The sequence below is a fragment of the Muscardinus avellanarius genome (assembly GCF_963383645.1).
Source record: "Muscardinus avellanarius genome assembly, chromosome: 21".
NCBI lineage: Eukaryota > Metazoa > Chordata > Mammalia > Rodentia > Gliridae > Muscardinus > Muscardinus avellanarius.
The window spans coordinates 163,128-187,716 of record NC_137807.1 but is presented as its reverse complement, the minus strand read 5'-3'; the positions used below and the strand labels follow the sequence as shown (position 1 = coordinate 187,716).

General features: G+C 42.6%; 1 protein-coding gene across 4 annotated transcripts in view; it reads right to left on the bottom strand.

Annotated features, from left to right (window-relative positions):
* The window catches only part of ATXN2 (ataxin 2), a gene marked incomplete at both ends in the record, with an annotated part of 78,839 nt that overhangs the window by 44,648 nt on the left and 9,602 nt on the right, over positions 1-24,589 (bottom strand). For 2 of the 4 annotated variants that reach the window (XM_080717930.1, XM_080717933.1), the window contains 5 exons: positions 586-710; positions 18,367-18,517; positions 19,523-19,594; positions 20,370-20,429; positions 21,429-21,462. In XM_080717930.1, coding sequence (XP_080574056.1) covers positions 586-710; positions 18,367-18,517; positions 19,523-19,594; positions 20,370-20,429; positions 21,429-21,462 — 442 coding nt within the window. Of the gene's footprint in view, positions 1-585; positions 711-18,366; positions 18,518-19,522; positions 19,595-20,369; positions 20,430-21,428; positions 21,463-24,589 lie in introns of those variants that run through there. The other 2 variants (XM_080717932.1, XM_080717931.1) reach the window with 2 other exon arrangements.

Here is a 24,589-nt window from a genome sequence, read left to right as displayed (position 1 = left end):
CCAGACCCGCAAATAAATAAACAAACAAACAAACAAACAAATTAAAAGACAACCACTTTTCTTAACTTGCCTTATTCTGTAGAGCGTGCAACTCAAACACACCTTGGCATTTGTCATGGTTTCCAGTTTAAATTTTAAGTTGCTTACTATCTTTTTTTGTTTGTTTCCCTTTGCACTGGGGATTTAACCCAGGGACAATCTACCTCCACAATAAACCCACTAAGCCTATTTTATCTTTTATTTTGAAATAGGGTTTCGCTGGGCTCAAACCTGAGACTCTCCTGTCTCTGGCTCCAATGTAACAGGATTACAGGTGTGCAACACCGCACCTGGTTACTTATCATTTAATCCCAAGCAGTAATTCATGAGTACGCAAACAGACTGCATCCCCACATAGCTCTGATGAGTAAAATAGCAAAGACCATTTTCCTTTATTTATGGCCTGGGAGAAAGTCTCTACTTACACAACTGTTACTCTAAATGCATTCATTACGACAACAAAAACAGACTTGAAACTTAAGGGATAGGACGCTACATGCTACCATGCTAACAAAGCTGATCGCCAATCCACAAGACGTAACTTACTACATCATTCTCCAGAGCCTCCAGCTCCTCGGCGGCGGTGAGCTCCCCAGCGTCCCAGGGCTCCAGGTCCTTCTCCTTGTGCTCCCCATTTACTTTAGCACTGATCGCAGAGTCAGTAAAAGCATCTGCAAAGGACGGTTGTAGTAAAAGATCATACAACATACCACAAGCTGCACTGACATACGCGACAATGATCAACCAAGACATCTGCTTCAAAAGCACGAAAAGTGAATTTCAACTACGTTAAAGACCCACTCAGCAATCGCTTTCAAACACTTGGTAAATGCATCACCGATGCAAAGCCATGAAACTTATTTTGTGCATGGAGCACTACGATCGAATATAAGGGCATGCTATGTCTGAGATAAACCCCCAGCCCTTCTAAATGTGGCTTTGAAGCAGGATTCACCAGCTTGCTGAGGTGAGCCACACGCTTGCAATCCCCCTGTGCTGGCGCCTCCCACAGACTGAGATTGCAGGTGTGTGCCGCCATGCTCAGCGGATAACATCAAATTATATGATACTCACATAGTTCATTAAATTATATTTAAGAAAATTATTTCATGTGTTTCAGAAATGAAATAAAAAAATTTTTACTAATCTAAAAAGTCTCTTGTTTAATGGATCCAATAATTACATGCACCTTCAGCAATAACTTCAGTCAAATATATGCAGTAGAGCCCAGTATCTAAAATACTCTTGCCAACAATTAATGAAAGCTTTCTAAGTAGTAGCCCATTCCTTCCTGGAACTCATGTTCCCCGATACCAAGCGATACCAATTTGTTAGTAAGGTCAGGCCCCAGTGTCCCCTGTCCCCACAAAGTTCAGGTGACGCACTAAAGATTTCCTAGTGTTCTCACATACCTATGTCCTCCCCTACTTTTTCTTTTTTTGTGGTACTGGGGAATGAACTAGGGACATTCTACCTCTGAGCAACCCCGCCCCAGCCCTATTCTTTTAATTCTTTATTTTAAAACAGGGTCTAAGTTACAGAGTACCTAAGTAGCTGAGGCTGCTGTGAACCTCTGATCCTCCTTCTCAGCCTTCCAAGCATCGCGATTACAAGCATGTGCCACCACACACCCGGCCTCCTCTCCTACTTTACTATCATCTCTGAGAACTGGAGTCTTGTGAAGGTAACGTGTCCAGAGCGAGCGGGCCATACTGCAGGAGGCAATGGGAACTTCTCCAGCTGGGAGGCGGAGCCCATCAAAAAGCTAAATAATGCCAGGAAATGCTTTGTAGATATCTCTTTGGTTTTGTTTTGCACCAGGGACTGAACCTGGGGGACAATCTATCTCTGGGCCACACTCCTAGCCATGTTTTATTTTGATATTTTGATATTAAAACAGAATCTAAGTTGCTGACGCTGGTCTCAAACCATGAACTTCCTGTCTCAGCCTCCCAAGTACCAGGATTACAGACATGTGCCATCATGCCTGGCTTATGCTTGCATTTAATACCTAAACCTGCACGGTGGCATTTACCACCAGCTAGGGAGTAATCCTTCTGATCCGGCTCTGTTAAGAGAACAGATTCCCCATTGTGTTCTTACCCATCCTGCAGTTACCCCAAAAAGGAGGAAGGGAAGATTCAATATCCTTAGGCCCATACTCCCCTTCAAAAGAAACAATTTCAGAGAGATTTTGAATTTGGAAATTTGGCATTACTTCTGCAATCATCATTCTCCCCAGCTATCAAGATGCCCCCACCCCCCCATTTTTTTTTCAACACGCAAATGTAGGCAGAGCATTCCAAGACCAGCTAACTTTAAACTCCTCTCTCACCTCAAACTGAAGGAGGAGGGCACGGAAGGGCTGAGCTGCCTCCACAGTGGCAGGAGGGAGGGTGCGGGAGGTGCCCGAGCTGCAGACTCAGCTGGGGGTGAGCAGTCACCAGAAGGGATGAAACTCCCAACAAGCCATTTTCAGATGGAAACCAGAAGTGTTCCTGAACACCTAGCCTTGCTCAACACTAACAATCTCTATTCTACATCACCTTAAAATTACATAAATTTGCCGGGCGTGGTGGCGCACCCTTGTAATCCCAGCATTTGGGAGGCTGAGACAGGAGGATCATGGTCCGCAGACAGCCTCAACTACTATTAGGCCCTTTGCAACTCAGGGAGACCCTGTTTCAACATAAAATTAAAAAATAGGGCTGGGAATGTTGCACAGAGGTAGAATGCCCCTGGGTTCCATCCCCAGTGCTGTAATAATAATAATAATAATAATAATTATTATTATTATTACATAAAGTCTTGGTGAAAATTAATTAACCCACGTGTATTTTCAAGAATATGCAATGTTCCAAGAAAACATCAAAAGAAAGCCAGGCGTGGTGGCACACGCTTGTAATCCCAGCATTTGGGAGACTGAGACTGGAGGATCGTGGTTCATGGACAGCCTCAGTTATTTAGTGATGCACTCCATAACTTAGTGAGACCCTGTTTCAAAATAAAGAATAAAAAAATAGGGCAGGGCGTGTAGCTCGGGGGTCGAATGCCCCTGGGTTCCATCCCCAGACCCGCAAAAAAAAAAAAAAAAAAAAAAAAAAAAAAGATAATTTATACATTAGAATCCTGAAATTCCTTCAATTGTAAGAAAACAAGAACACTAAGCTGGGCGTGACAGTGCATGCTTGTAATCCCAGTACTTGGGAGGCTGAGACAGGAGGATTGCAAAGGTTTGAAGTCAGCCTCATCTACTTAATGAGGCTCTCATCAACTTAGTGAGACCCTGTTTCAAAATACACACACACACACACACACACACACACACACACACACACACATATATACGTATGTGTGTGTGTGTGTGTGTGTGTGTGTGTGTGTGTGTGTGTATTTGTGTATAAGTCTAGAGTATAGCCTGGAGATAGAAAGCCCCTGAGTTTCATCCCCAGTACCACCAAAAAAAAAAAAAAAGAGAGAAACAAACAACAGTAGATACAGGGAAAGCTGAAACAGTTGTGTTATCTTTTGTAAGAAGCAATAACATTTAGTTTATACAGAAGATCTTCTTAATGTCTTAATCACACTAGTTTTTGAAAAGTCCACATTAAAGTAAAGAAAGAATTAAGATCAAAAGAACATACAAAGGCAATAATTTTATTAAAGAAACTAAAGCTCAAAGCACTGAAGAAATTTTTTTTCCAGGTACTAGGGATGGAACCCAGGAGCATTCATTCTACCTTTGAACTACACTCCCAGCCCTATCTTTTATTCTTTATTTTGAAACAGGGTCTCACTGAGTTGTGGAGGTCCTAAGAGCTGAGGCTGGCCACAAACCGCCTGTCTCAGCCTCCCAAATGCTGGAGTTACAAGCGTGCACCACCACACCCAACTTAGAGATTTTTATAGAATTAAAATGGACATTTCATCACAGCCTGTGTGTGTGTGTGTGTGTGTGTGTGAAAGAGAGAGAGACAGACAGACAAGACAGACAAAGAGAGAGGGGGAGAGAGAGAGGGAGAAAGAATATTTTTGAAGAGACTGGGGACTGAGCAAAGCTGTTTTCAAGTAAAAAGATCCAAATATCCAAAATAAAATAAATATCTTGACTATACTTTCATGATATGATTTTTTCTTTTTGGTGGTACTGGGGTTCCTGGAAGCCCTTCTACCTCCGGGCTACACTCCCAGACCTATTTTTTTTATATTTTTAAACAGGGTCTCTTAAGCCAGCGCGGCTGGCTTCGAACCTGCGCGATCCTCCTGTCTCCGCCTCCCAAGCGCGGGGATTACAAGCGTGCGCCACCACGCTCGGCTCATGATATGATTCTATACATAAATATCAAAAGGGTCCCCAGAAGCAAGGCCAGGTAACACATGCCTATAATCCCAGTAGAAGAGAATGAAACAGGAGTATTACAGATTATAGGCCAGCACATGGTAATTTAGCAAGTTTGTTTCAAAATAAAAAAAATCTAAGAATACTGTAGCTCAGTGGTAGAACACTCCTGGGTTCAATCCCTAGTACCACAAAAAAAAAAAAAAAAAAGAGGACCTGCATATGTCTGTAATCCAGCTGTGAAAGGCGAAGCCAGAAGGATTTTAAGAAGCCCAGGCCAGATCTGGCACTGCAGTTAGACCGGACTGAGGATGTTGCTCCGGGGCCGAGCGCTCGCCTGGCCTGTGGAGGCCCGAGAGTCGTGGGCGCCAAGTGGAAGGCACGGATTAAAGCAGCAGGGCACTGGGCTTCTATTCTGCGGATGCTTCCAACCTTATTAAAGAATCAGCGCGTCCTATGCTGTGACTTAGCAGTACGGTTTTCTTTTAGAACAGTAAGAGAGGTGGGAAATCCTAAACTATGAAAGGCCAGTTTGGCAGAGTGGTGTACACCTGTCATCTCGGTACTTGGTGGCCGCAGACAGGAGGATCCTGCGTTTAAAGGCAGCCTCGCCAATCTGTGGAGACCTGACTTCAGATCCCAGTACTTCAAAGGCTGCAGGTTCCAGGCCAGCCTCGGCAATTTAGCAAGGCCCTCAGCAACTTAGTAAGACTCTGCTTCAAAACAAAAAACGAAGTGAGACGGCCCGAGGCTGCTGTTAGGAGTAGAATCCCTGAGCTAAGTCCTCAGAATCAGCTTGTCATCCCCGCGCTTGGGAGGCAGAGACAGGAGGAATGCACAGGTCCAAAGCCAGCCTCCACTGGCTTAAGAATCCCTGTTTCCAAATAAAAAATATAAAAATAGGGGTCTGGGAGTGTAGCCCGGAGGTAGAAGGTCCCTGGGTTCCATCCCCAGTACCGCCAAAAGGAAAAAAAAGAAAAAAAGGCCTCAGTACCCAAAAAAGAAAAAAGGAATTATATTCTCAGATGAGCATGGTGGCTCACACCTGCGACATGCAGATAACAAGTTGGGAGGCCAGCTTCACCAACTTTGGTGAGACCTTGTTTCAAATTTTAAAAAACGGCTGCGTGTGTAGCTCAAAGGGTTTCATCCCCAGTACAGGGGGTAAAAAAAAAATCTTACAAAGTCGCTGAGGCTGTCCTCAGACTTCAACCCTTGTTGCCTCAGCCTCAAGTGCTGAGATTGCAGGTGCGCACCACCACACCCACACCCAGTTAGTAGGTCCCTTCTTAATGAAGAATAAAAGGCGTAGGGACACATATGCCAAGTAGAGTGTCAGCACAAGACAAGGTGACAGTGGCAGACACCAATACCCACTACTGCAAATTCTCATTGATTTTACAATAAAAAAAGCTATACGTTTTATTAACATGTTTGAAAAGCACTTATCTTTTTTTTTAAAAAAAATCAATGATAGGATTAAAGAGTGCAATTGTTTAAACCAAGATTCCTGAAAGCTCAAAACTCTACATGTTATTCTATATTTTATCATCTGTAGTATAGAAATTTACATGCAGACTACATCCATGCCATAAGTCATAGTGTATTAATTTCCATTATTCTTTATGGTGAGAAACAAAAGCATTATAAGAGCAAGATGCAAGAATACAAAAGGAAAGTTAGAAAAGTGTTACCTGTTTCTGAAGGAACTATAGGTAGGTACATAAAGAAAAAAGGAAAAATAAAAATTATCAGATAAGACCAGATAGGATTCTGTGCTTCATTTCCTGCCTTATGAACACTGTATTTACAAAAGCCTCTAGAGTAGAAGACACTAAAAGGTGCAAGATTACTCTTCCGCCTCTTGGTACTCTATGGGCTAGCCCGCCCTGCAGGCTCCGGGCCAGTGATGCCACCTGGTGGAGGTGAAAGAGAAATGCCTAAACCACAGGCCACCTCTCGCAGGTCTTCAGACCCACACCCAGGAAACAAGGTAGGTGCTCTGTTCCCAACCTCTCCTCTTCCACCTCTCAGGCAGTTACGCCATCAAAAGTCATTCAAAATTGTCTGAGAATTATGTTAAGAAGTAGAAAACAAGTCAAGTAAAAAGACAGTGTTAAGATGTAAATGTATATTTTAAAAACCATGAAATGAGTCGGGCGTGGTGGCGCACGCTTGTCATCCCCGCGCTTGGGAGGCTGAGACAGGAGGATCGCGCAGGTTCGAAGCCAGCCTCAGCTACTGAGTGAGACCCTGTTTCCAATAAAATATAAAATAGATCTGGGAGTATATCCCAGAGGTAGAAAGACTCTGGGTACCACCCCCAGTACAAAAAAAATAAATAAATAATAAAATTGGGTGGAATGACCATTGACATCAAAGCTAACAGCAGAAATCCTCAAATGTTTTGTTTTTGGGTTTTTTGGCGGTATGGATGGAATCCAGAGGCATTCTACCTCCCAGCTATACCAACAGCCCTATTTTTATTCTTTATTTTGAAACAGGGTCTGAGTTGCAAAAGGCCTCACTAAGTAGTAGCTGAGGCTGTCTGCGAACCTGGATCCTCCTGCCTTAGCCTCCCAAATGCTGAGATTGCAAGCATGGGCCGCTACCCCGGCTTTGGGGAAATGTATTTCAAGGATTGAAATCTGTTGTTTCAATAGCACTGTTTTGTAACTGGGCAACGATGAAGACTATCAGAATTACAATAAACAAGATCTTCACTTGTTGGTAAAACTATATCCTAAAAAGGCAAAAGATAAGCCAGGAATGGTGGTGCACACTTGTAATCCCAGCATTTGGGAGGCTGACCAGAGGATTGGAGGATCGTGGTTCCCGGATGGTCTCAGCTACTTAATGAGACCCTCTGCAACTTTGTGAGACCCTTTTTCAAAATACAGAATAAAAAAATAGGGCTGAGGATGGAGCTCAGAGGTAGAATGCCCCTGGGTTCCATCCCCAGTACCACCAAAAAAAAAAAAAAAAAAAAAAAAAAAAGCAGTTCAAGTGATGGTCATAAAATATACATTATCAGGAGAAAGTTTAAAGTGGTAACACAGATTTACTTTTGCCTACCTATACTTGACTTGGCACTCATTTTGACAACTTTTAAAGTAACAAAAAGGCGGGTGTGGTGGCACACACTTGTAATCCCCGCACTTGGGAGGCTGAGACAGGAGGATGGCACAGGTTCGAAGTCAGCCTCAGCTACTTAGTGAGGCTCTTAGCAACTTAGTGAGACCCTGTTTCCAAATAAAGTATAAAACAGGTCTGGGAGTATAGCCCGGAGGTAGAAAGCCCAAAAATTAATTAATTAATTAATTGACAAAAGCAACAATACTGGTAAATGTTCCTACCTGTCCTACATACTACTGTGCATCCAAACCAATAAATATGTATCTGACCAAAAAATATATCAAAAGAGTATATCTTAATGCTACGTGTCAGCTGTTTTACATTAATCTGCAATCAAACCACCTAAATAATGTCTTTGCACAATGCCTTACTAAAGACAATGTTAAAAATAGGCTTTTGTGGTGGTACACACTTGGAATCCCAGACCTTGGGAGGCTGAGCAGGAGGATCGCGCAGGTTCAAAGCCACCTCAGCTACTTAGTGAGGCTCTCAGCAACTTAGTGAGACCCTTTTTCCAAATAAAATACAAAATAGGTCGGAGGCATAGCCCAGAGGTAGAGGCCCCTGGCTTCCACCCCCAATATCTCTCTCTCTCTCTCACACACACATACATACACACACACACACACACACACACACACACACACACACACACACACACACACACACACACACACACAAGGCTTTTGGCCAGTTGTGGTGGCCCATGACTATAATTCTAGTTTTTGGAAGGCTGGGACAGGAAGCTAGCACATTTGAGGCCATCCTCAGCAACTTAGTAAACCCTGTTTCAAAAATAAAAAAAAGGTGGTGGGTGGCAAAGACTTGTAATCCCAGTACTTTGAAGGCTCAGACAGGAGGATTGCTGGTTCATAAAAAACCTCAGCTATTTAGTGAGGCCCTCCGCAACTTAGTAAGACCGTGTTTCGAAATAAAGAATTAAAAATAGGGAGGAGGTGGAACTAGGAGACAGAATACCCCTGGATTCTATCCCCAGTATAGGAGTAGGGATAGGGATCCTGAAATATAAATAAAAACAAAGAGACGGGGTGTAGCTCTGGATTCAATCCCCAGCACTCCATCCCCCAAAAAATGCTTTTTAAAAACACAAGCTTTTGCAGGGCTTGGTAGTGCACACTTGTAAGGCCAGTAACTGCCAGATTGAGACACGAGAATTGCAGGTTCAAAGCCAGCCTCAGCAGTTTAGTGAGGCTCTTAGCAACTTAATGGGGCCTTGTTTCCAAATAAAACAAATGTCTGTGGGTATAGCCCAGAGGTAAAAGGCCCTTGGGTTCAAAAACATAAAATATGTGGACAACATTTATGTTCACAAAACATAAACAGATTAATAAATAAATGAATACAAGCTTTCTTAAGAGGCTGCTCCTATCTCAGCAACGCAACTCATACTGATAGAACTAAATTTTCTTTTCTTTTTGCAGTACTAGGGACGGAACCCAGAGGCACTCCACCTGGGAACTATACCCCGACCCTATTTTTTATTTTTTATTTTGAAAAAGGGTCTAAGTGTCGGAGGGCCCACTAAGTAGCTGAGTCTAGCTAGCCACTCGAACCTGCCCCTGAGTTCAATCTACAGTTCCAATAAATACAACATACATAGATACATACATAAATAAATTAAGCAAAATAGGGCTGGGGCATAGTTCAGACATGTGTCCTTGGGTTCCATATCCAGTACCACCTCCTCAAAAAAGAAACTAACACTAACCAAAGCATCGTGTTTTGTTTCTTTTTTAAACCTAACCTAGGAACCCCCCTTTTTTTTTTTTTTTGGTGGTACTGGGGTTCCCGGAAGCCCTTCTATCTCCAGGCTACACTCCCAGACCTATTTTTATACTTTTTATTTGGAAACAGGGTCTTTTAAGCAAGCACGGCTGGCTTCGAACCTGCGCGATCCTCCTGTCTCTGCCTCCCAAGAGCGGGGATTACAAGCGTGCGCCACCACGCCCGGCCTAGGAACCCTTTTGACCAAGAAAGTCTGGAAAGAATCAACTGGCCTGGAAAAAGCAAATCCCAAAGTACTATTTTCTTTAAAAGAATATTTTGGGTTTTTGTGTGTTGGGGGGGGTGGAATCAAGGGGCTTTCTACCTGCGGGCTACACCCCAGCCCTATTTTATTCATTCATTCATTTATTTATTTATTTATTTATTTATTTATTTATCTATTTATGTGTGTGCATGTGTGTGGTGGTACTGGGAGTGGAACCCAGAGGCTTTCTACCTCCAGGCTATACTCCCATACCTGTTTTCTATTTTATTTTGAAACAGGGTCTAAGTTGCTGAGAGCCTCACTAAGTAGCTGAGACTGGCTTCAAACCTGTGTGATCCTCCTGTCTCAGCCTCCCAAGCACGGGATTACAAGTGTGCACCACCACGCCGGGCTATTTTATAATTTATTTTGAAACAGGGTCTCACTAAGTTGCTGAGAGCTTTACTAAGTAGCTGAGGTCGGCTTATTTTGTTATTAAAGTATTTCTACAAAAGGACTGCAGGTTCATGGCCAGCCTCAGCTACTTAGTGAGGACACTCCACAACCTAGTGAGACCTTGTTTCAAAATAAAGAATATAAATAGGGCTAGGAGTGTAGCTCAGGCGAAACGTGCCAGGATTTCACCAGTACCAACAAAAAATAGATTAAAAAATAAGGCTGGAAATGTAGTTTGAAGATAGTATGCCCCCGGGGGGCGGGGGGGGGGAGGGGAAAGAGGTGGTGGGTAGGAAGAAACGGAAGGGGGAAAAAAGAAAGGGAAAAGAGAAAGTACGTGATTCTATATAAACGCTAGGGGAAAAAAAAAACTCAGTGAAAAACTTTTAAGAACAGGCTAAGGAGCAGTTGGTAAAATGAAATGTGTTCCCATTCTTACAGCTGCAAAAACATCTTTGTGTTTCTGTGGCAAATACATTAAAAACTTTACAGATTCGGACGGTTTCTAATAAAGGAAAACAACGGTGCAGATGTGCGTGCTCGCTTACTCATCTGCACAAAATGGCGGTCAATTTCATCCGCACTTAGACGGGGCCAGAGTTACACAGGAGAAAGTGTCTCCACATCCTCCACTGCCCAGCTTTATGACTAGTTTTAGTTTATGTGCTATTCCTAAGACTCAAGAAAAAATAAAATCAAAACCAGACAGTCACCTGGCGTGCTACCACTGCACAATACTGCCAAGTAAATGGCCTTACTGAAAATCTCCCGGGGCTGGGGGCTGGGTATGCAGCGCAGAGGGAGAGCACTTGCCTAGCACATGCAGGCCCTGGGTTCCATCCCCAATACTGCAAAACAGAACAAAGAGGGTCTGAACACTGAAAATATCCCAGGCACATCTGTACTGCTCACTTAAGACTTCAAAATCACTCTTTGATCGGTCTTAAAACGCCCATTTTCTAATTCCCTTACTATTAACAAGCCATACTAATCTTTCTCAATGAAAAATATTACACCAGTGCTTTGAACCTGCACTCCACCACGGTGGATCGCCTCCCTGTGTGCTCACTGGCCCTTTCGTCAACCCGCTTTTGTTGAATACTCCCTAATTCACAGCAGGTCTTCTAAAATTCATGGTACTTTGGGACATATCTAAGTATTTCACTTTTTTTTTCAGCACTAGCTCCAAGCTAGATACCCAGTCTTATTTTTTATTTTGAAACACGGTCTCACTAAGTAGCTGAGGCTTGCCATGAACCTGCGATCTTCCTGTCTCAGCCTCCCAAGTCTTGAGATTACAAGTTTGTGCCACCATACCCAGTTGTATTTAACTTTTTCATAATCAAACATTTCAATCTTTACCTATGATTTTTTGCTTTAATGGTCATGACTCTAAAGGTCCTTCCCCACCCAAAAGTATACAAATTTATAAACGTGCTCTAGTATTCTCGTATGGTTTTGGAACTTTTCCTATCTTTCACTCTTTTTTTTTCTTTTTGTGGTACTGGGAATTGAACACTGGGGCATTCTACCTCCCAGCCTTTTTTTTTTTTTTTTTTTTTTTTTCCGTATCTGAGGATGGAACCCAGGGGCATTTGACCACCGAGCTACAACCCTTGCCCTATTTTTTATTCTTTATTTTGAAACAGGGTCTCCCTAAGTTGCAGAGGGCCTCACTAAGTAGCTGACACTGTCCGCAAACTGCGATCCTCCAGTCTCAGCCTCCCAAATGCTGGGATGACAAGCGTGCGCCACCACGCCCGGCTCTTCTTTTTAATTTGTAAGAGTCTTGCCAGGTTGCATGAAGATGCTGAGGCTGGTCTCAAAGCTGCAATCCTCTTGTGTCACCTAAACACTAGGATTATAGATGCAAGTCACCATGCCCAACACAATCCTTTTTTTTTCCTTTTGGGTGGTATTTGGGGTGGAACCCAGGGGCTTTCTACCTCCCAGCCCTATTTTATACTTTATTTGGAAACAGGGTCTCACTAAGTTGCCGAGAGCCTCACTAAGGCTGGCTTCGAACTTGTGTGATCCTCCTGTCTCAGCCTCCCAAGTGTGGGGATCACAAGTGTGCGCCACCACGCCCAGCTAATCCTCTTTTTAATTCTATTTTGATGATCACTGTGAAGCAGGAGTCTAATTTACCCTAAATCTTGTACAAACCTAATTTGCTGAATGAAATTACTACAAATTTTTTGGGGGGATACTGGGGATGTAAGTCAGAGGTATGCTACCTTTGAGCTAAACTGCAGCCCTCTCCTTTGTTTTTTTTTTCCAACAGGGCCTTGATTAAGTTGCGGAGGGCCTACCGTTACTGAAGCAGGCCTCAAACCTATTTCAGTCTCCAAAGTGGGATTATAGTGCAGTTGTGCGCACCACACCCGGTTTCAATATATATCTTGAATCAGAATCAAGCTACCTTACTCTTACTAATACTAAAAAAAATTTTATATAGAATTTTTATTGTTTTTGTTTAGTTTTGAAAAAACAAAGGTAATTTTTTTAACTTTGGCATACACATGAAAACTACAGTAGAGAATCTTATATGCTAACATTGTGTGAAAATAATCTTGGTAAGTGGAAGATTGTATGTTAATAAACATGCAACACTTTCCTATATGTTCCTTAAAATATATTGCTTTTCCTCACCTAGCTCTACTCAACCTGTCTGCTTTCTTGTTTGAATCGCATCCTGCACCTAGTTTTATAAAAACTAGTCTCTATAACTCGGCCCAGCATGAACTATACATACTCACTTCTTAATAGCCTACAGCGAAGCTGAGGCAGTAAAATTTCTACGATTCAATTTTAAAAGATTATTCGATCATTGAGAGTTACTTAGAACTAGCTCACTAGTAGGCTGGGATGTAGCTCAGTGGCAAAGTGCCTGCTTTGCAGGTGTAGCGCTCTGGGTTCGATCCCCGGTTCCAAAAAAGACAAAAAAAAAGAACCCCTTTAAAAGAACTAGCTCACTAGTTATTCCCAAGGCAATCCTTTCTCCTGCCTCCTTTCTGGCCACAAAAGGATACCTGTGCACCCATTACTCCCTCTGCCCACCTACCACAGGTACCAGAAAGAACATGAAGTCCATGTAACCACTTTTCTGTTTAAGAGGTGCTGCCTAACCAACGTCAGCACTTCCTGCCCCTTTACAGTGCCCACTGCGCTCCTATCTACAAGAATATGCCTACTCAGCTACAGCAGTGTGGCCTGTCTGCTCTGGCAGAGCTCCGCCCCTGAACCAATGTGCCATATGTTTAGATTTCTCTGTGACTGGCTTCTTCTTAGACCCCTGACATGGCATGCTTAATTCCAGACCCTTCAAAGAGATCCCTTTCTGATACTCATAGTCTTTACTATTAGACTAAGAACTCAACCATTTTAAAATATAAGAGTAAAACACAAGGGCAGGAGATATAGCCTGGTGGTCAACTGCTCACCTGCACAGCCATGAGTTCAATCCCCAGCACAGGAAGAGAAAACAGAGAGGAGAGGAAAGGGGGCAGAGCCAGGAGAGAAGAGGGGCAGAGCCAGGAGTGGTGGTTCATGCCTGTGGTCCCACTACTTGAGAGACAAGAAGACAGCAGGGACATGGCCAGCCCTAATACCTCAGCAAGACCTTGTTTCAAAATAAAAAATTTAAAGAGCTAGGGATGTCACTCAGAAGAAGAATGCCCCTAGGTTCAATCCATAATACCAAAGGAAAGGAAAGAAAACAAAAAAATTCCATAGAAATTTATACCTCACTGCTCATTATACCATCCTACTCACTTCAAACTCCTCAAATTACTAGTCCACACAATTCTCAAGCCACCAAATTCTCAAGCCACCAAATTCAACATTCCACTTTTCTTGAATTTTCCACAAACTTTAGTACTGCCAACCATGAAAATGCATAGAATATAGCCATGGTGGCACAAACCTGTAATCACAGTACTTGGGAGGCTGAGACAGGAAGTTCACAGGTTCGAGGCCAGCATCGGCAACTTAGCAAGACCCTGTTTCAAAAATCAAAAGGGCTGGGGGTGTAGTTCTGATGAAAACACCCCTGAGTTCCATCCCCAGCACAACACATACACACCAAAAAGAGAGACTTGAGAAGTAATATTTACTTATCCAAACGTGGGAAATGACAACTCAGTATAAAAAACTTAAAAACCGCAGCAGGGGTGGGATACAGCTCAGTGACAATGTTTACCGCTCACGGTTCAATCCCGACAAATCCACGAGCAACAAAATACCTAAACACACACTGCAAACGGCTGTCAGACCAACGGCCCGGTGTCCAATAAAGTACAGACACTGTTTTTGCTGTGGCTAATTTTATTTTCAAGTGCTATATATTGCAACCAACTAAAATTTTAATTTCATTTTTGGCTTATAACCAAAGTCAATTTTAAAATTTAAAATTAGAGAATGTTTTAAAAGTCTAAGTATAAATATAAATAATTGGGTGCTCCAAGGTATAAACAAGATCAACTCTAAAGGCAGCAACTAAAAAAAGACTTGTTTCCTTGTATGGGTTACTGAAGGACTCTTAAGACAAAGAGTTGTGAATCAAAGAAACAGACATTTGAGAAGATACAGAAATGGAACACTGTGCTTTCATCAGCGTTTCACAGCAGTTACCAAGTACCTAGTGCTGCCAGCCTCTGAGAGAAGGCAAGTTATAAGGTAAGAACTTTAAGAGAAAGGTTTTGACTTCCGCAGGTCAGTTTCAGTATAGAAGAATCAGCTACACAAAAAGTGGCTGGTTTTTATCCCATTTGATGTATGAATACGGTGCACCAATAAAAAAAATTGTTTTTAAAGTGTCTGGTACAGATAAATTCATGAAATCAAAAGGTAATGAATTACAATGTACAAACAGAATTAGGGATTTGACTATAGAATTTAGCATGCGTAAGTCATTAAGGAATTGTAGAACAAGCTCAACATTGCTCAGAAGTACCATTCACCCTGTTACTGAACACTGAGCGACAAAATACCTAGACAAATGAAAAACAGCACAGCCCTCTTTTCTCCTGAATGAGTTCTTGAAACAGACTTGTACTGAGGATTAAACCCAAGTGTATTTCACCTCTGAGCTGTACCCACAAACCTATATTTTATTCTTTATTTTGAAACAGGGTCTAAGTTAGGAAAGGCCTAAGTAGCTGAGGCTGGCCACCAACCTGTAATATTCCGGTCTTAGCCTAACATGTACAAGGATTACAAATGTGCACTTCCACACAGCTAAAAACAGACTAAATTCAATAGAACTGTGCAACTTTTTTCAATTCTCAAAACATAATACTACACTGTAAGTATTTATTTATTTATTAATTTTGGTGGCACTGAGGATGGAACCCAGAGGCTTTCTACTTCCCAGCTATACTCCCAGACCTATTTTTTATATTTTATTTTGAAACAGGGTCTCACTAAGTTCCTGAGAGCCTAAGTAGCTGGCTTCAAACCTGTACAATCCTCTTGTCTCAGCCTCCCGAGCGCGGGGACTACAAGCATGCGCCACCATGCCCGGCCACTTTGAATATTTTTAAATATTTATCTTTTGCTTTTCTTTTTTCTTACTTTTAGTAAGAAAAGTCTTACTTTTTTTTTTTTTTTTTTTTTGCAGTACTGGGGATGGTACCCAAAGGCATCTTACCTTCAACTGACACACCCAGCCCTATTTTTTATTATTTTATTTTGAAACAGGGTCTCACTGAGTTGCAAAGGGCCTCACTAAGTAGCTCCTGTCTCAGCTTCCCAAATGCTGGGATTACAAGCGTGTGCCTCCACGCCCGGCTTTCCTCATTAGTTTTCTATGCAGAACTCTCTACCTTTCTTGCTTAGCCCTGATCTTTAAATTCTTTCCAAATGTATAGGCTCCCTACAAACATCACAAGCCAAATGGATGAAGAAATTGTGTGTGTGTGTGTGTGTGTGTGTGTGTGTGTGTGTGTGTGTGTGTCAGGAGTTGTAACCGAACCCAAAGGCATTCTATCTCTGAGCTATATCCCCAGGGTCTTTTTTTTTTTTTTTTTGGTGGTACTGGGGATAGAAGAACCCAGGGGCTTTCTACCTCCAGGCTATACTCCCAGACCTATTTTATATTTTATTTGGAAACAGGGTCTCACCAAGTTGCTGAGAGCTTCACTAAGTAGCTGAGGCTGGCTTCGAACCTGCGCGATCCTCCTGTCTCAGCCTCCCAAGCATGGAGACTACAAGCGTGCGCCACCATGCCCGGCTAAAAACCAGGGTCTTTCTTGAAACAAGAAAGTGTGTGTGTGTGTGTGTGTGTGTGTGTGTGTGTGTGTGTGTGTGTAGTACTAGTGGTGGCGGCAATGAACAAAATGGCATTCTATCTCTGAGCTACATCCCCAGACCGATTTTTATTTCTTATTTGGAAACAGGCTCTCAGATTGCTGAGAGCCTCACTAAATTGCTAATGCTATCCTTAAACCTGAGATCCTCCACTCTCAGCCTCAGAAACACTCGGACTTCATGTTGGTGCCACCATACCTGACTCAGACAAAGATTTTCTTTTTTTTTAATTGGTGGGGTTGGGTATGGAACCCAGGGCATTCTACCTCTGAGCTACACTCCCAGCCCTATCTTTTATTCTGTATTTTGAAACAAGGTCTCACTGAGTTGCAAAGGATCTAAGTAGCTGAGGCTGTTCTTGAACCACGATCCTCCTGTCTCAGCCGCCCAAGTACTGGGATTACAAGCATACATCACCACGCCCAGCTTTTATTCTTTTTTTTTTTTTTTTTGGTGGTACTGGGGTTCCTGGAAGCCCTTCTACCTCCGGGCTACACTCCCAGACCTATTTTTACATTTTTATTTTGAAACAGGGTCTCCTAAGCCAGTGCGCGCGGCTGGCTTCGAACCTGCGCGATCCTCCTGTCTCTGCCTCCCAAGCGCAGGGATTACAAGCGTGCGCCACCACGCCCGGCTTATTCTTTATTTTGAAATAGGGTCTCACTGAGTTGCAAAGGGCCTCACTAAGTAGCTGAGGCTGTCCACTAAATGCAATCCTCCTCTCTCAGCCTCCCAAATTCTGGGATTACAAGTGTGCACCACTATGCCCGGCTAGACAAGACATTTTTAACTGAGCATCATCAGTAATTTATCTGACCAAAACCATAAGAAAATACATTACAAACTATTTTTTTTTTTTTTTTTTTTTGTGGTACTGGGGTTCCTGGAAGCCCTTCTACCTCCGGGCTACACTCCCAGACCTATTTTTACATTTTTAAAATTTGGAAACAGGGTCTCCTAAGCCAGCGCACGTGGCTGGCTTCGAACCTGCGCGATCCTCCTGTCTCTGCCTCCCAAGCGCGGGGATTACAAGCGTGCGCCACCACGCCAGGCCTACAAACTATTTTTAATAAAACAGTTATTGCCCAGACATGGCGGCACACACTTGTAAATCCCAGCCTTCGGAAGGCTGAGACCGAAGGATCGCAGTTCGCAGACAGCCTCGGCTACTTAGTGAGGCCCTCCGCAACTCAGTGAGACCTGGTTTCAAAGTAAAGAATAAAAAATAGGGCAGGAGGTATAGCTCAGAGGTCAAATGCCCCTGGGTTCCATCCCCAGACTTGCAAAAAACAAAACAAAAAAAAGTTACTTATGCTAACAAGTACCAAGTATACTTCATTCAAATTTTGAGTACTTCCCAACAAATATGCATTAACATTCCCATTTTGCTAAAAATGTTTAAAAACCTGTCTTAATGCATATATTTCTTAAATAGGAAAAAAAGAAAGAAAAAAGCCTGCCAGGCCTGGTGGTACACACTTGTAATCCCAGTACTTGGGAAGCTGAGACATGAGGATAGCAAGTTCACAGTCAGCCTCAACAACCGCATGAGGCCTTCTACAATTTAGTGAGACCCTGTTTCAAAATAACAGAATAAAACTAAAACAGAGCTGGGGGTGGAGGATGGAGATAAAATGCCCCTGAGTTCCAACCCCAGTACCATACACACAAAGTCTGAATAGAGCATGGTGGCACAAAATTATAATCCCAGTACTAGTGCAGCTCTCCACAACTTGGTGACACCCTGTTTCCAAATAAAAGAATAAGCCGGGCGTGGTGGCACACTTGTAATCCCAGAGCTTGGGAGGCTGAGACAGGAGGATCGCACAGGTTCGAAGCCAGCCTCAGCTACTTAGTGAGACCCTGTTTCCAAATAAAAGTATAAAATAGGTCTAGGAGTGTAGCCCAGAGGTTAAAAAAAAAAAAAAGCCCCTGGGTTCCACCAAAAAAAAAAAAAAAAAAAAAAGGTCTGGAATGAAGCTCAGAGGTAGAGCGCACGCGTGCCCGCACACACGCACACACACCCCTGTGTAAAAACCACTATGGAGAGTCATTGGGAAAATTAATCATGAGGCATATTTAGAAAACCAAAACCTACCTCTTCTTGCATAACTCGAGTCCATATCTTTAAACTGTACCACAACAAAGTCTGAACACTTGAATAAAATACTCTCCATTATTTCTTCACGTTTTGGCCCCGAACTGGATTCTGTACTTTTCTCATGTGCAGCATCAAGTACCAAATCGCACTAAAATGAAAAAAAAAAGAGTAAATATTAAAAACATTTAGAATACAAAATGTAAGCCAGGCATGGTGGTGTAAGCCTTGTAATCCCAGTACTTGGGAGGCTGAGACAGGACAGCCAGCCTCAGCTACTTAGTGAGCCCTCCACAATTTAGTGATACCCTGTTTCAAATTAAAGAATAGAAAATAGGGGTGGGGTGTAACTCAGAGGCAGAATGCCTCTGGGTTCAACACTAGCACCACAAGAAAAAATATATATATATAAATCCTCTAGCGTATTACAGTGCTTTTTTTTTTTTTTTTTTTTTTTGTGGTACTGGGGTTCCTGGAAGCCCTTCTACCTCCGGGCTACACTCCCAGACCTATTTTTACATTTTTATTTGGAAACAGGGTCTCCTAAGCCAGCGCGTGCGGCTGGCTTCAAACCTGCGCGATCCTCCTGTCTCTGCCTCCCAAGCGCGGGGATGACAAGCGTGCGCCACCACGCCCGGCTTACAGTGCTATTCTTTATGTGCCTTTGGGCTAAGGGTACAGCTCGGACATAAGAATGCCCCTGTATTCCATCCTCAGTACTGCAAAAATATATAAAAATTTTTTAAAAAGTTAATATTTGAAACTATACAACAAAACCAAAGTGGCTTCATGTACTGAGCATAAATATTTGACTCTATATGAAAAACTAATATGAATTTGACTATGACAAATACATTCACCTCATACCTATAAATTGCAAAGTTAGAGACTAATAGTGTTCAGAAAGTGATACAAACAGGCGTAGTTGAAATTTCCATTAATAACAAATCAGCCAAGCGTGGCAGCCCACCCCTTAATCCTCGTACGTGGTAAGCTGAGACAGGAGGACGGCTGGTTCAAAGCCTGCTACGGCAGGTTAGCGAGGCTTTGATTGCAAATAAAAATGAAATCAGTTTGGAGGTGTAGCTCAAAATGGAATGCCTTTGGGTTCAATGACAAAAGTAGAAATAAACAGAAATAAGAGAGTAAGAGTTACCTTAGGACTATATGTTTTAAAAACTCCTTCGTAGACACCTCCGTTTTTCACTTGTACTTCACATTTGGATCCCTAAAAACAGACAGTTAAATTTTCAAATAAACTGCGTAACACCCCATCAATAGAAACAAGTACTTTCATTTTGCATTTCAGTCCATCAGACTTCATTTTAAAAAGATATTCAAGCCGGGTGTGGCAGCACACGCTTGTCATCCCAGCATCAGGAGGCAGAGACCAGAGGATCACGGTTTGCCGACAGCCTCGGCTACTTAGCGAGGCTCTTCGCAACTCAGTGAGACCCTGTTTCAAAAATAAAAAACTAAAAACTAGGACCGGGGGTGTAGCTCAGAGGTAGAATGCCCCTGAGTTCCATCCCCAGTACCGAAAAAAAAAAAAAGATATTCAAGCCGGGCGTGGCAGCGCACGCGGAATCCCAGCATTCGGGAGGCCGAGCCTGGAGGATGCGGTTTGCAGGACAGCCTCACTACTTATTAAGTCCCTCTGCAACTTAATGGATTACCCCTGGAAATACCCCTGGAATCAATCCCCAAGGCCCTACATACATACATACAAACAGACAATTCTGAGCCCACCCTATCATTAGATGACAAACAGTACTCAAGAGGCAGCCAACTACACACAGGACATACGGCAGAAATAACGTGTTTACAGTGAGTAACAACAGACTGGATAAAAATTTCTAAAGCATTTTTCTACATTATCTTGACTAAATATGGCCTACCAAATGTTATTTTAACAATCATTCATCTACATTTTAACTCCATGAAATTACTTTCTTCTACTTTTATATACACTCCCAGAGCAGTCTGACCCCAATATAACTTACGACAACTGATGTAAGTATATGGACCATCCTCATATTTGCATAAATTCCATCAAAAGAAATCTGAAATGTTAAAGAAAATTAGAAATTAGTATTTGTCCTGGGCATGGTGGCACTTACTTGGAATCTCAGTACTCGGGAGGCTGAAACAGGAGGATCGCAGGTTCACAGCCAACCTCAGCTATTAGTGAGGCTCTCAGCAACTTAGCAAGACCATGTTTCCAAATAAATAAAACAGGTCTGCGGATATAGCCTGGAGGTAGAAGGCCACTAGGCTCCATCCCCCGTACCAAAAAAGAAAAAAGAAAAGAAAAAAAAATTAGTGTTTGTATTTGCATATATATTAAAGTGAATTTTTATTTTGTTAAAAAATGTTAGCTAGGTTTGTATCACACCTCACATGTATTAAAAATTTTTTTTTACTATAATCTGTTGCTTTCTTAGAAAATAAGGGTTTTGGCCAGGTGTGGTGGCGCACACTTGTAATCCCAGCACTTGGGAGGCTGAGACAGGAGGATTGCACAGATTAGAAGCCAGCCTCGGCTACTTAGTGAGGCTCTCAGCAATTTAGTGAGACCCTGTTTCCAAATAAAGTATAAAATAGGTCTGGGAATATAGCCTGGAGGTGGAACCCCTGGGTTTCATCCTCAGTACCACAAAAATAAAACAAAACAAAAAAGTAAGGGTTTTGAATTTTTCTTTTTCTTTTTTGGTACTGGCGATTGAACCCAAAAACAATGTACCTCAGAGCTTCACCCCCAGCCCTTTTGGGGTTCGTTTGTTGAAAAAGGATATAAGTTGCTGTCTCACCTTCCCATGTACTGGGATTACAGGTGTATGTACCCAGTGAATTATGCACAATAAAAATAATCTATAAACAATTTTACATTTTATATAGTTATCACCAAAAACCAAAACTATATGTTAAAAAATCTGTTAAACTTCATTGATATATAAAGGTTACCACAGCAATTAAATTCATGAGAATTTTCTTTTTGCCTTTAGTATTTAACATAAGGATTTAGCTACCAATTTTCCCAAAAAAATACTAAAGTTACTCACCGTAGACTGAGGCAGTCCTTTGCTGTTTCGACCTCTGAAAAGATTAAATATTATTTATATTAAATTCAGTAGGCTGCATAAGCTGAACATATTCCCCGATTTTAAACGTTATAATACCATTCCAATGAAGAACAGGTTATCTATGGGAACGGTTCACCGACTGCCGAGTCTGAAGCCTCAGCACGGCTGCGCGCACTCCACTGGCCCAGACACAGAACAGTGGGGTCAAGGGGAAGCAGCAAGAATGTGAGTTTTATCAAAATCAAATAAGTGAAATAAAATTAAAGACAGCCTATTAGAAGAAAATATATACAATACAAATGCACAGTGGCTCATGCCTGTAAGTTCAGTACTTAGGAGGCTACGACAGAAGGGTTACAGGTTTGAGGAAGGCCTCAGCAACACACCAGACCCTGAGCAACTTGGCAAGACCCTGTTTCAAATTTTAAAAATAAAAAGGGCTGAGGGTATAGCTCAGAGGTAAAATGTCCCTGGGTTTAATCCCTACCAAAGTGGTGGGAAGATCACAAATGAACAATAATCTTTACTTGAAAATAATCAATCACTTTGTCATAAAGAATGACTTAGAGCCAGGCGAGGTGGCGCACGCTTATAATCCCAGCGCTTACGAGGCTGAGACGGGAGGATCGCACAGGTTTGAAGCCAGCCTCAGCTATTTAGTGAGGCTCTCAGCAACTTAGTGAGACCCTGTTTCCAATAAAATATAAAAATAGGTCTGGGAGTAGAGCCTGGAGGTAGAAAAGCCCCTGGGTTCCATCCCCAGTACCAAAAAAAAAAAAAAAAAAAATAGGGGTAGGGTTGTAACTCAAAGGTAGAATGCCCGAGTTCCATCCCTAATACTGGGGTGGGGGGGGGAATGACTTTGGAGCAAATACAGATTCTATCCCTAATTTAACTAATTTATTTACAAAAAGCAATTTTCATATTTCCCCCCACCTCTAAAAATGGGTAATGTGGCTGGAATAGTGGCACACACCTATAATCCCTGTTACTCAGGACTGATTATAGGGATTATAGGTGTGTGCCAGTCTTAGGCGAGAGGATATGCATGTTTAAGGCCAACGTGAACAACTCAAAATGAAATTGTAAAAAGAACTGGGAGCCAGGCGTGGTGCATACCTGTAATCCTAGTACTTGAGAGACTAAGACAGAAGGATCACAAATTCAAGACCGGCCTCAGCAAGTTAGTGAGACCCTATTTTCAAAGTAAAATATAAAAATGTTCACGATAAAGCTGGACATGGCAGCACACGCTTATAATTCCAATATTTAGGAGGCCGAGGTTCACGGCCAGCCTCAGCTACTTAGTTAAGACCCCTGCAGCTTAGTGAGAACCCTGTTTCAAAATAAAGAAAAAATAGGGCTGGGGGTATATCTCGGAGATAGAATGCCCCTGGGTTCAATCACTGGTACTGGAAAAAGGAAAAAAAAGAAAAGAAAAAAAAGAAAAAGTCTGAAGTGTACATGTCAGAGGTAGAATACCCTGGGTTCAATCCTTAGTATCAGCTAGCTAGACAGATAAGGCTGGGACGAAATTCAACAACAGAGCACACTTAGTGTGTATATATACACACAAATCCTTGGGAGTAATCTCCAATCCAAAGAAAAAGGTAATGTGCTTAACAACTGCAAAAAAACACTGAAAATAAGCTACATCATTCAAAGCACTTTCCCTTCTAAACAAATACATCTTTGTCAGGATCTCTGGCCAGTGCCTTTCCTTGCCAACTCCCTCCCCCAGCAAAGCAGCAGCACGGCTGGGTACGCTCTGTGGCTGTAATCCTAGTACTTGGGAGGCTGAGACAGGAGGAGTGCAGGTTTGAGGACAACTTCAGCAAGTAGTGAGACTCTGGTCAACCTAGCAAGACCCTGTTTCAAAATGAAAACAGAGCTGGAAGTGTAGCTCACAGGTAGAATGCCACTGGGTTCATCTCCAGTACCCCCACCCCCTCACACACACGAGGAAGGCAGGCAGGCAGACCGTGCACGGTAGCTCAGTGAGAACCTGTTTCAAAATAAAATAGGGGTGGGGTGCAGTTCAGAGGTAGAATACCCCTGGATTCGATACCGCAGTATCACCAAAAAAAAAAAAAGATGTACTACTTGTTCTAAACAAGGAGTTGGATGGTAAGTGATCCCCATTAGGTGTAGTTCTGGGAATGGAACCCAGAGGCATTCTACATAAACAAAAAATAAACAGGGTTGAGGGTGTAACTTAGGTAGAATGCCCCGGGTGCAAGCCCCAGTACGACACACGTACACATCCAAAGGGTGGGAAGGTTAAAGTCAGTTCAGGGGTAGAGTGCTCCTGGGTTCAAACTCCAGTATTACCACTTAAAAAAATAAAAATAATGCCCTTACCAGAACATACTAGACTGTTCATAAGAGGGCCTGTCGTTTAATAGAGGTTTTTTTTTCTTCTCCCTCATTAAAGTAATTCCAAGATTTTAGCCGGGCGTGGTGGCACACACTTGTCATCCCAGCATTTGGGAGGCTGAGGCCGGAGGATCGCGGTTCGCCACCAGCCTCATATACTTAGTGAGGCCCTCTGCAACTCAGTGAAACCCTGTTTCAAAATAAAGATAAAAAATAAGACAGGGGGTGTAGGTCAGAGGTAGAATGCCCCTGGGCTCCATCCTAAGACCCACAAATAATAGTAATAATGATAATAATTCCAAGATTTTTTTTTGGTGGTACTAGGGATGGATGCCAGGGGTCTTCTACCTCCAGGATACACTCCCAGACCCCAGACCTAGTTTATATTTTATTTGGAAACAGGGTCTCTTAAACCAACTGATGCTGGCTTCAAACCTGCGCGATCCTCCTGTCTCAGCCTCCCAAGCGCGCCACCAGGCTGGCTTCCAAGATTTTATAAGGCTTAAGTATTAGCACCTCAAACACCTCAGTATCATGAGGTGGCAGGGCAGTGTGAACATTCAGCTGTCTACACAGCATGTAAGGTCCGCAGGGGGAGATCTTATCTGGCTTGTTTACCACTGTATCCTCCAGCCTGGCAAACAGAATGTGCTCCAAAAAAATGACTTACACAGGTATGCCTATGGCAAGTGAGCAATGAAACCAATACTCACAGTCGGTTACTAAGCACGCCAAGTTGCGCAGGGCTCTTACCCTTGCCCTCA